At 49.1% G+C, this 12328-nt stretch overlaps 4 protein-coding genes across 4 annotated transcripts; 1 reads left to right on the top strand and 3 right to left on the bottom strand.

Annotated features, from left to right (window-relative positions):
* Window positions 1–1085: 1085 nt before the first annotated feature.
* BU25DRAFT_322849 (uncharacterized protein) lies at window positions 1086–1316 on the bottom strand (the record flags this gene model as incomplete). The annotated part of the gene is made up of 1 exon (XM_033702257.1): window positions 1086–1316. A coding segment is annotated over one exon (231 nt), but the record flags the coding sequence as incomplete, so codon positions are not given.
* A 2031-nt stretch (window positions 1317–3347) lies between these two features.
* Window positions 3348–4949, bottom strand: BU25DRAFT_337601 (nucleotide-binding domain-containing protein; the record flags this gene model as incomplete). The annotated part of the gene is made up of 2 exons (XM_033702684.1): window positions 3348–4301; window positions 4350–4949. 2 exons carry the CDS (start codon window positions 4947–4949, stop codon window positions 3348–3350), a joined length of 1554 nt encoding a protein of 517 aa, XP_033563682.1.
* Window positions 4950–5759: 810 nt separating this feature from the next.
* On the top strand, window positions 5760–7127 carry BU25DRAFT_420324 (alpha/beta-hydrolase; the record flags this gene model as incomplete). Its single annotated transcript, XM_033708003.1, has 1 exon — window positions 5760–7127. One exon carries the CDS (start codon window positions 5760–5762, stop codon window positions 7125–7127), a length of 1368 nt encoding a protein of 455 aa, XP_033563681.1.
* Window positions 7128–11590: 4463 nt separating this feature from the next.
* BU25DRAFT_409371 (uncharacterized protein) lies at window positions 11591–11954 on the bottom strand (the record flags this gene model as incomplete). Its single annotated transcript, XM_033706033.1, has 1 exon — window positions 11591–11954. A coding segment is annotated over one exon (204 nt), but the record flags the coding sequence as incomplete, so codon positions are not given.
* Window positions 11955–12328: the final 374 nt, after the last annotated feature.

The following is a 12328-nucleotide window of genomic DNA, read 5'->3' as shown; positions in this document are numbered from 1 at the left end:
GGCCAACTATACCCAATTAGGCTGTCAATCACCAAGATTGCACCTTTCGACAGCAATAACTCTACAACCAAAGCACCTCATAACAAGGCAAGGGCATGTTTGAACTCCTGGAGTCTTGGTCTACAATATCAGCCAACCAGGTCAACAACTTTATTCCTAACCCTTACCCCCATTTGCCTATTCATCTGCCCCCGTTGTGCACTCCGTTGAGAAGGCATGTTATCTGTTTGAGACACTCGCAGATAGAGTGCACATCTGGCTGCTTGTGGTGCTCCTGATGTTTTCTCTCTGCCTCCTCGTGCTCTTCATGTGTGCAGCCTTGGAAGTTTCGCAGTTGCTTTGCGAGATTGTATGCCGTTTGCTCGGTAGGCGGTGTGGCTAGGCTATTGGCCCTGGGCATTGATTGTGCATGTAAGGGGCGAGCCGCTGAGGGCAATATGCGATGTAGAACTTGATGGATTTGATAAGGGGCAAGTCCCAGAGCGGTACTTGCAGAATTCTAATACTCCCGCTTCGGAGGTTACAGGCCCGCTCCGGAGATTGTACGTCCGCTTCGGAGGTACCGAGGCCTGTGCTGTTGCCGAGGCGCTAACAATGGGCCTAGCCCATTACAGTGCAGGCAACGCTGCTTGTTCAACCTCTGGATTTGGTGCATCTTGTGATTTGGGCGTTGCAGCGGGCTGAGGGGTGTTGTTGCTATTGGAAGCCTGTGCTGGGCAAGGGGTGCTGCTATGGAAGGGCGGCGGAAATGGTGGAGGCGTGCCACAGCTGCATGTCTGGCATCTGTTGTCTCTTCTGCCTGACCTGGCTGAAGAGGCAGGGCTGCGCTGACTGTGTGCTTGCAGGCTATCTGGAGCCTCTTCTGGACTTTTAGTTGGTTCTCTAAAGGTTGGTGTTGATGCTCGGCTAACACTACAAGTGTTTGTAGTGGAGGGTTTCTCATGCCTCTTGTACGCATTGCATTCTGTTGCGTGTTGTTTGTCTCTTGCCTTGGGTTGTCTGACAACTCTATCGGCCTCAAGATTGGCGTTGTCCTCTGGCAGCAGTGCAAGAGAGGATGGTGGACAAATCACATCCTCTTTGTCCTTGTCTGGTTCGATGAGGGGATCTTGAGGGATGGGAATGTCAGCACTAATGCGAAGACCAAGGTCCAAGGGAGTAGTGGATGGAATGCCTGGGGGTAGTGGTGCGTAGTGGATGAACTCAGCTGGTGCATTGGGCACCAGGGCTTGTTGAAGCCGTCGACGATTGCTTGCTCTTTTGGCTTCTGCTGCTGCTGCTTCTGTTAAGTGCTTCCGAGGCCTTCCACGAGGTTGGGGCATGTTGCCTATAGGTGTTGTGGACAATATATGCAGCAATAGAAGGAGGTGTTAGGCATAAAGCAGAGCGAGTTCTGCCGAGATGAGGAATCAAATACAAATTGGGCCTAGCACAGGAGGAAAAAAATCAAACTGGGGCTAGCGCCTCGCTTAGCACCCTTTGCCTAATTGGGACTCAACATCACGGCAATGCCAGCTTTCAACACACATGTCTCAACAACCACAACTCAGATTAGAATTTGGAGAAGTGCATTCAATTTGCAATGCATGTCTCTACAGATTAAGCTCTTAAACTCAGAATTCTATCTCTTAAGGTTGGTCTAACCCTAGCCCTGAATCCGCTCTTCCAGTGTGGGGATGCCACAAGTGGTAAAAAGGATAAGTGATAAAGAAGGGATCAAGTGTGGGGATACCACATAGGATCAGTAAGGAGTGAGTTGAGGAGTGAAGGTTGAAGTATTGAATTGAGTTGCAAGCATGAGTGAGAACTATCTAGAGGTGGGAAGAAGGGGGTTCATATACCTAGATGGGTGGCAAGCTGACAAATGGGAGCTGACAAATGGGTGCTGACAAATGGGTGCTGACAAATGGGTGCTGACAAATGGGTGCTGACAAATAGGAGCTAACACAAGTATAAAGACTGGTAGGGTTGTTGTTGGCTGCAAGCCATGTCAGGATGACACCAATGCACTGTCAATTGAGCGTTTGGAGAGCTGTTGACCTCTTAGTCCTGGCCGTTGGTATGTGTTAATTGGCTGTGATAACAAGCTAACCCACTAGCAGTCTTAGCATATCACGTCAACTCTTCATCACTGTCTGAGAAGCCCTCTGTTACAATCCATGAACAACTCGCAAAACAACACTGAACAAACAGGACTACGCAACGAGACGAGAGCAGCCAAGGAACTGCAGTATCGATTGACCGAGCTGTGAAGCTGCGTCAGTGATACCCAGTATAATCAACACTCGCAATATCTGTTATACGAACTGAGATTGTACGAAAAGGACTGCAGTGGATACAATGTGGGTCTTGTACACAAACAATCATCACGGACCCATATACCGACCCACTTGCAGAGGACCCACGTCGACAACGATCAATAGGACACCGAGGACCGAGTATCAAGGTCACGTCGACAACGCTCGATTGGACCGAGTATCAAGTCACTGGCGATACTTGATATGAGCAGTACAATCAATTCTCCTGTCAAGTATATAAGCAAGTAGACACGCTGCCCTTATGGCATCGTGTTCAACCTCGTCAATCAACTTTGTTATTGGAATCTCACCTGCTCTCAAGCCAGACAGTATACTCTGTACTACTCATTGCAACCAGTCGCCATGGTCTTTGACTAGACAACTACCCCCTGATTATCACGGCGGTTTATCACGGTCAAACCTCTGCTGCTCCAAGCTCGCTCAGTGATACCCCCTGATTATCACAGCGGTTTATCATGGTCAAACCTCTGCCGCTCCGAGCTCGCTCAGTGATACCCCCTGATTATCACGGCGATTTATCACGGTCAATCCTCTGCCGCTCCGAGCTCGCTCAGTGATAACCAACCCCTGACGGCTTTCTGTACCTCTGCTCATCCCCGAGAACCAATCGAATAGTGTCTACGAGCTTTGCTTAAGACACGACTTCAACAGTTGCTTGCGTGGTGGGGTGTACAACTTCAGGTGGGGTAGAGCTGGTGTGTAGATGCGTGATGTGTGATGTATTTCAGAAATACATTGAGCTTGCAGCAGCTCTATGTGGGGGGTGCGCAGTGAACGGTCAGCAAGCAGCTGTCTGTGATGATGAAGTAGATGAGTTATAAAGCGATGCAACAAGTAGCATGTGGTGTTGCGAGCGCCAGGCTCATAACCTGTTGAGAGAATTAAGTTGATTTTTTGGAGTTGAGCTACAAAGGTTGATCTATGTTAAACAGACTAGTACTAATCAGGTAATGGGTTCTGAAGAATTGCAGCTTCCAACAATGCTAAGCTAGTATAATTCTGCCTATTCTTCTTTAAAGAACCACATCTTTATTGGCACAGATTTCCTAAGCTAGGATCAGTGCTGTTTACGCATGGTTTGCTTAGGCGCTCTGCTGATACGATCCAGGCGTTTGGAAACCACTCCGGCCATGTTTGATTGGCTTCGTTGCGCTCAGCACTGAGTATAGCCGTGCTGAGACCCTTCGCTGCCATCCATGCGGAAGGCATACCGTCACCGCTATAGACTCCGCAAATCCACTCAGCACCGTCCTTTGCCTCTCGTCCTGTCACGTTGGTGGGTAAAGCTCCCACAAGAGGATAGGAATCCCAGGATATAGCATCCACACCTGTCCAAAGAGCTTTTGTTCGCCCTGGATATACGTGCTCTTGCGGCGGAGTCGCTGGTCTCTCTGCGCCCCAGTTATCATAGCCAAAGAAGGTGGGCATCATTCCGTTGAGGTAAGAAGCAATGACAGGCTCCACAGGCGTATGGTCATCCCATGGTGGCACTTCTTCACCCTCACCCGCGACTCCACCACCGACAATGAACAGACCAGACTTGGGTAGCTGAGTGAGCGTGCTATAGTAGTCCCGCCAAAGTCCAAATTCACGGCCTCCAGGCTGGCTGCTGTTTCCAGAGACTGCAGGCCAATGGCCAGCGTCTGGAATTCTATCACCTGCAGCTGTGGCACCCATGTGCCAGCGTGCCTGGGTAATCTGCTTCTCAAGATTTCTAAGCAGATGTGGGGCCCAGGCACCTGCTGCGTGGACGACATGGCGCGTCCGAATTATGCCTCGCGAGGTCTCGACATCGAACCTGCTTTGGCCGCCGGAGGTGTTTGAAGTGATGTTGAGGACAGGCGTATGCGTATCTAGTGAGAAACTAGGATACTTCTTCAGCAAGGCCGCTTGCATATTGGTCACAAAGCGATAGGGCCACATAGCGCCGCCACTTTTCACCGATTGTACGGCGATGCCGACAACGCCTGGCATGAGTGTTTTCTGACAGCGATCAGTGTATTGTAACGATATTGTGTTTGCCAGATTTACCTCTCTTGCTTCGTCTCCAGAGATAATGGTCCATTCCTTTCCAATGTCTGGCAATTCTTGCTTAACGACTTCAAGCTTCTGGACCACCTCATTGAAAGCATCATCAGTGAACCAAGCATCAATACTGTCCATAGCTCGCACTTCAGCAGCATCTCTACCATCGGCGTCTAAGTCTTCTTTGGCTGCCTTGGCGTACTCGGAATAATGTCTGGCCTTGAGTCGTGCAATTTTTGCTGCATCAGCTGCACCAATGATCGGCTTATCCACGACGTAATCCCAAGGAAGTGGTCGTATGTGGCCTGCATTTCGTCCAGTAGCTCCAGAGCAGGATTGGCGTGCTTCGACCATAGCGATGCGAAGTGGTCGTTCCTGCGAGCCGTCACGAAGAAGCCAACGGGCAACGCCGGTGCCTGTAATTCCTGAGCCGATTATGACCACATCCACATCCCTCGGCAGAGTTTTGCTTTGTAGGTCCGCTAAATCAGGATTGGGAGGCAGCTGCCAGAAGGAGATGGTAGGATTATCCATAGGTAAGCCCGGGTCTGCGGCGAACGCATATTGCGACAGAGAAGCAACAACGAAGAAGTATTGGAATCGCATATTGATAATTCAATCACCGTGACTTTAAGACTGAATTGAAATGATTCCAAGGCTGGAAGTGCACAGAAAATGATATTGCCTCCCTCCTTTTATACTGCTCTCCCTCTCCATGCTTGCAACATAGAAGCTACGATAAGTGACATGGCAATCAAAATCCCGTCCCCAACCCCGCATCTCTCCAATACCCAACCCCAGTATATCACATGTCTTCTATGCAGCTGAGTCGCACTGCTGAAGATCTTGGACCGGCCAGGCACTCTCCTTGGGCTTTGACCGAGGCCCAAGTCAATCCAACATGGTTCTCATAGGTGCGAAAATGACCAGAAATTCCAACCACCTACTGTGCTCCCAAAGCGTTCGGTGTCCGCGCGCGCGGTCACTATACGAGAGTACGACATGTAGCTCAGCCTTACCGGTGCCCGCGCGCCCGCGCAACGCCAAGATCCAATTATAAAGCACACCACCTGATAAGAAAGCCGAGGCTCAGCGTATAATGTGTAGTTATCGCCAGGATAATATATGAAGCGGTACAATATGTTTTTAAAGGGAAAGAGCTGAAACGTAACCACTATCTCTTCCCCGCAGTACGTAGGGATGAATAGACCGATACAGACAGAACAACTTTGGCTCGTCTGAATCGAGTGGATCGCTCCCGAGGTGTTCGATTTATACGATACATTGTGAGGGGTAGTCCAGAATAAAGTCCTCGATAATATCTGCTTTGATCCCTCCGTTCTCCTTACGCGTTCTGTCTTCCTGGAAACAATCAGTTGGTCATTGCCACATTGTCGTTAACACTTTGAGCCAGACATGTTGCCTCTATTTACAATCTTTTTGATTGCTGTGGCAGTTTATGCCAGCACACCGGATCGTGCTTCCAACTTCCCAGTTTCCCCAGACGTCGCTGCCCAATATGAATGTGGGAGCACATGTCAAGAAAACATACAGGCAGCTAGTGCCACGGACTTGGAAGATTTTGACATGCCCTTCGACTTCGACTTCTATACAACAGCCAAAAATTTCTCTGGCTCCAAGCCTGGTGACATTCTGAAGCTTCAGCCAGTCGATCCTAAGCTGGCGAAATTTCCGGCTGGTATCGCTGCGTACAGATTCCAGTACACGTCAGTCGATCTAGACAACTCCACAATTCCTGCCACCGCGTTCATCGCCTTCCCGTTCGTTCGTCAAAAAGACCCTTTCAAGCTGGTGGCTTATGCCCACGGGACCTCTGGTGTTTTCCGAGGCTGCAGCCCGTCGACATCCTCAACGTTTTACGACTACGATACCTGGATCCCTCTATCACTCGCCGGTTACGCTGTTGTTGGAACAGACTATGCAGGCCTTGGAAACAACTACAGTGCCCACAAATACATTTCAGCCAGGGTCAATGCCAACGACGTCTTTTGGTCCACGATTGCAGCCCAGAATGCCTTCCCCCACAGCCTATCCCGAGAATGGGTATCTATCGGTCACTCTCAGGGCGGTGGTGCTTCCTGGAAGCTATCAGAGCATAAATTGGTGCAGAAGAATCAAAGTGGATATCTAGGGGGCGTCGCGATTGCGCCCAATACCCGCATCTACGATGCTATCACACAGTCTGTCAACATGGCCGCGGGTTTGTCAAGTGAAGATCAGCAGAAGATGGGTTCCTCTGGATATATACCTTCTATATATTTTGCGTTGAGGGCTGTCTATCCCAACTACACCGCACCCTTCCTTTCTACCCTCGCTAAGAAGCGCTTTGAGTTGGGCGAACTCGCACAGCTCTGTGCAGCGGCTTTGCCTGCGGTGGTGAGCGACCTTGGATTGGCAGAAATCATTACAAGTCTCGATGAGGATGCATTGTCAGTTGTCAAGGAGTTTCAAGAACTGAACGCTCCAGCTCAGGGAGACAAAGCTTCGAGGCCTCTACTTGTTATACAAGGAGCAAACGACACTACTGTGTTTCCTAGTCTGACGGTGAAGGCTTACGAGCAGGCCTGTGAGGCTGGAAATCGCGTCCGTTTGAGCATTTATCCAGGGCTGGAGCATTCACCGTTGTCCGGGGCGTCTGCACCACAGTGGCTTGAATTTATTGATGGACTATTTGAGGGTCGTGACCTGCATAATTGCAGTGTAGAAACTGTGAGCGCTTTCGACTTAGAGTATGCTAGGACACCGGCAGAAGACGAATTGTGATAAGGATAGGCTTGGGATGGCTTTGTTGAGGTGGTGATAGGAAGAGACAAGCGAAGCCTGTTATCTGTACTAAGGCCCTAGGGCATATAGCACATCTATCTATCTCTACTCGAGGTTACTGGTCATCATCGGCCGCATATAAGCTATGATTAATTGGGTCATGAGTTACTGACTGTTCAAGCAGATACAGTTCGATTTTAAGCATTGACCTCGCATATTTTTGTGATGATCAGCCCAATTCGAGACAGACCGTGAACGTCATCCAAGTTAAAGCATGTCCACCTCTATGGCCTATGTTCGGCACCGACTCACCAGCACGCAAAATTTGTCTTCGCTGCCTACATCAACAATACAGGATGGCAAGAAGGCGGGATCGCATTCATTTTTGGTCCTGTGAACATAAATTGGGGGTTGCCTGTCTCGACTGTCCGACACACCTTGCAGAGGAACTATAGAACAGTTCTTCAAAGTATCTCGCCTCGCTTTACACGTTATACGCTCAGGTTGTGGCTAGTCGATATAACCTTCTTTGGATGCGTGCTTGCGCATGCCCTCCGCATCCGATAGTTCTGTCGGATCCTAAGGCTAAGAAGTCTTGCGTGTACAAGCGTCAAGAAATCCCACGTCCCTGCACCCGTCGTAGCTTTTACCATTGAAAAATTAACGTTTGTAAGAGCTTGCCACCAACCAATCTGGACGTGTTGTAATCTACCATGAATATGAGTGGACAGTAGAATATTATTGTACCTGCAACATAGCTAAAAACGCAGCTCTGTTGGAACGTGAACAGGTTCCAAATTTTTCCCAGCGCTAGCTGCTCATTCTTCGGATGAAAGCAATTAATCTGATGTGAAGCGTGATTAATTGATGTCAAGGCAGGCCTTGACGAGCAGAAACCCGCTCAGACTACTCCTCCATTTTATTATCACTGGGTACTGCCAACGGGACCGGATCCTGCGTCCACCGCACGCCATTATCTGTAAGACCTTCGCCATAACACTTTACACACCCATACTGAAGATCTTCCCCTGTTTCTCCAGGCGTTTCGCCATGGCAGAAGTCCTGAAGAAGAGTAGGATGGTTACTAGGGATGCAATACACCTCCTGCATCAACTGGGCTGAGTAGTCCTCTGGATCGTCAGGATCCTCCCATAGAGTCTTGTAGTAACAGTAGTTGCACCAATGACGCCAGTACTCACCGACGCCAAAAAGTACAGAGTCTAAACGGGGATACTGGCACCTCTCTCCAGAGCATCGAAACCACCCCACTCACGCCTCGCCTGGGTTCTGGGTTCGTCCTATGGGTATACCAGGAAGGAGAGGAGGATAACTGCCTGGAGGAAGTGGTGGTACTTCGCTGCCGAGAGGACCTCCACCTCCACTAGTTGCACCGACGCCTGAGCGACTGTCAGGATCAGAGCAAATTCCCAACTGAAACTTGGGATCTGAGAAGCGCTTTTGGGGAGGTAAGGAAGGTCATCGTCGTCGAACTCGTTGTCTGAAGGAACATTTGGATCAATAAGGTCTAGCGGCAATGGGATTTCTTGAGCTTTTCGGCGCTCATAATCGGTGTTGCGCATCACAGTAGTCTCAGTTGGCTTGAAACGGAGTCGCTGATACGAAAAAGGCTCCTCAAATAGTAGACCGTCAAGTGACCGGATACAGGATATAGTGACGTATGTGAGACCTGGCGAAAAGTCATCCTCACCAGACAGATTTAAGACCTCCTTGTCAATGCTGATACCTTGCGCCTTGTGGATAGTGGTAGCGTAAGCTACTTCGATGGGGAACTGCGTACGCTTACACTGAACTGAACCACGCGTCCAACCATGTGTATACCGGAACACTGGGACAAGCTTTCGTGTCATGACAGGATCAACTGCAAACATGGGACCTTCGTACATGTTAAACTCCGCTAAGAGAGCAAGCGGCGAGCTAGTGTGCCAATCTGCTCCGGCTGACCATACAACATCTCGCACTGTACCTCTGGCACTGTTAAAAAAAAACCTGTTCAGCCCAGACGCTCTCTCGCAACATGATGCGACAGTTGATTGCGACAGGGATGACCTTCTCAAGGTTCCCAGCATCATTAACAGAGCCCTTCTCAGCTCCATAGCCACCATGATCAGCTTGAAGAAGCGGAATAGGCTTGTTGAGATTCCTCATGCGCTGATGGTTGTAAAGGTCAACCTGTTCACGTTTCTGATAGATGCGAAGTGCGTTGTCAAACATAGAGGTGTCGTCGCTGCGCATTAGTAGCTTAGCATATACTCGGGTCTTGAGGAGATTCCAATCCGCTATTTCAACTTAGTTAGTGCGGAGATGAGAGAGAGCTTGACGGAAAGCTTTGGCCTGCTTGTCTGTACCACTTTGATGTCGGACGACGTTGAGTGTAATAAATAGTCTTGTTGAACATTTTGTACAGTACTTGCCCAAGGACGTGATCGCTGTCGTGAGTCTTCCGTACAGTACTAAACAGAACTGTAGCTCGAATCGGAGAAAGTACCGCCTGTTGCTTGTAGATGGCCATGGGAGTCACCTTACTGAGGAGTTCCTGGAGTATTGCCACTGGCACAAGATCCTACTAGCTGTGTACCCGCCTCACAGTACCCACACACTGCAGCCACTTGGCATGGTGATGTTCAAGCCCCTCAGTACAGCATACTCAAAGAAGCTGCAACAACGTGTCTTCAAGCATCAAGGGCTAGTTCCTGTGGGGAAGAGCACTTCTTCAAGCGGTTCTGGGATGCTTGGGTGATCAGCTTCTCAGAGAAGAACATTTTGAGCTCCTTCAGAGGCAAAGGTGTAGGCCCGTTCAACCCTGATGTCATACTCAAACAATTCATCAATAACAATAGCAATAGCAATGCTATTACATACAGCAGAGATGAGTAGAGGTTGCTGGACCAAGTTGCAAGGCGCGTGTTATGTAGTGCTTCTAAGAAGGACACAAATACTGTTCGGCAATCACTCCACCACATTGCTATAGAGAACCAGCTTCTGAGGGCTGAAAATGATGGTCTCCGTGATGCTTTAGTCACCAAACGCAGGGGAGAAAGTAAGGGCAAAGCTCTTAGTTTGCTACAACACTATGAGTACTAGGGACCTGAGATGATGTGGACTCCTTGGTCCTTCTGTGTAGGCTGGCAAATGGGTAGGGGTTGGGTACAGTCGTGTGTTACCCCAACCCCAACCCAACCCCTACCCAATGTCAAGACTCAGGTCCGGCCCACTGAGCCAAGCAAGCCAAAAGGTATCACGGCTCACTCTAATGGTGAGCTCTAGTCGGAACAGTACTATATCATCAGCCAGGCCTGACACAAGAAGACCATTCCGGCACCTCGTTGCCACTCCTGCCGGTCCTCAGGTGCTGTACGTCTGCTCTTTTCTGATTCAAGACCTAGTTTGTTTGGACTTTTCACTGATGCAATGTAGAATGTCCCACCACTTCACCACCCTGATGGCCCCAACAGCAGCGAGTTGAGAATCCTTGTGCCCTGCAGATACGACTTTAAGATATGTCTGAACCTCGATGGTGCCAACATCTGTTGAGGTTGTGTCTTAAGCAAAGCTCGTAGGCACTACTTGGGTTGGTTCTCAGGGATAAGTGTAGTGTGAAGGAACAAGGGGTTGATCTGTCGCAGTACAGTAAGAGATGAGTCACAGTACAGTAAGAGGTCATGTTACAGTACTGTATGAGGTTGAGTAAAAGGACCAACTGGACCAGACTCCTTCAAACAGTAACAGTAACATAACAGCTTCACAGTCAATTCTTCTTTCCGTTCATTCACAGTATATAAACACACAGTTCGAGTTCAATACAACTTCAGTGAACCTCAATATCCATTGCCCAATACCGATTATCTTCAGTACCGTAACATGATCACTTAAGCAAAGCTCGGGGTGATCAGGGTAGATGTCTAGTCAAAGACCGTGGCCTCTGGGTGCAATGAGTAGTACAGAGTAGTTTGTCTGGCTCGAGAGCGGTTGAGATTCCAATAACAAAGTTGATTGACAAGGTTGAACACAAACCATAAGGGTTGTGTTCCTATGTGCTTATATACAATCCACCAGATCCTGCTTGTGGACAAGTGGATTTGGTCCTGGCCTATCCAGATGAACTGCACCTCGTTGACAAGCATTGTATCATGCTCGTTGACAAACATTGCGTCATGCTCATTGATGAGCATCGCATCATGCTTGTTGATGAGCACTCACGTGACCTTGCTCATTGACAAGCTTGTCATGTGAGTCTGCCTGAACCCATTAGGCGCCGGCCGGGCAACCTTGTTGTGCTGCGCCTTCCCCCAGGCTTCTGTGTTTGGTTGGTGGTTACTTATTGCTTCTGCCATCCTATCGCAGGACGTAGGATTGTAACACATCCCTCCACCCTCTCTGCTCCGCTCCCTCTACCACTGCCTTGTGCCTACAGTAGCTGTGATTTATGATGTTCAGTACCACCCTGTTACAATCAAAGGGCAACCCGCAACAACACTGAACAAACAGGACTACGCAACGATATGAGAGGAGCTGAGGAACTGTAGTATCGATCGACCCAAGCAGTGGGGCCGTGTTGGCAATACTCAGTATGATCATCACTTTCAGTTGAGCAACTCAAGCGACTCAATCAACCCAAGCAGTGAGGCCGTGTTGGCAATACTCGGCACAAGCACTATATTTGGCACGAGCAGTATACTCAGCACGAGCAGCATACTCAGCACGGTCAGTATACTCAGTATGAGCAGTATACTCGGCACGGTCAGTACACTCAGTACAAGCAGTATACTTGGTATGATCAGTATACTCAGTACCGAGCGATATGAGCAATCCTCTGCTCAAGTATATAGCAAGTAGACATGCTGCCCTTATGGCATTGTGTTCAACCTTGTCAATCGACTTTGTTATTGGAATCTCACTCGCTCTTGAGCCAGACAGTATACTCTGTACTACTCATTGCCCTCAGTTGTCACAGCCTCCGGCTAGACGGCTATTACAGTCACCTTCCTTTAATCTGGGCGCGCATCGGCACGAGCCACCTCACCAACATTTCCATTACAACTTTGAGTAGTTGCAGCATCACCAATAATAGACTAAATCAAATGGTTTATGGCTCATTTTACTTGTAAAAGCCTAGTATTTTGTTTGGTAACCATCTGCCTTAATAACAGCATTGATGCGGTCCTGCATGCTGTGAATGAGGC

This window comes from Macroventuria anomochaeta, assembly GCF_010093625.1.
Source record: "Macroventuria anomochaeta strain CBS 525.71 unplaced genomic scaffold BU25scaffold_10, whole genome shotgun sequence".
NCBI lineage: Eukaryota > Fungi > Ascomycota > Dothideomycetes > Pleosporales > Didymellaceae > Macroventuria > Macroventuria anomochaeta.
Note: the sequence above shows the minus strand (reverse complement) of the source record. Positions and strands in the feature narration are given on the sequence as shown.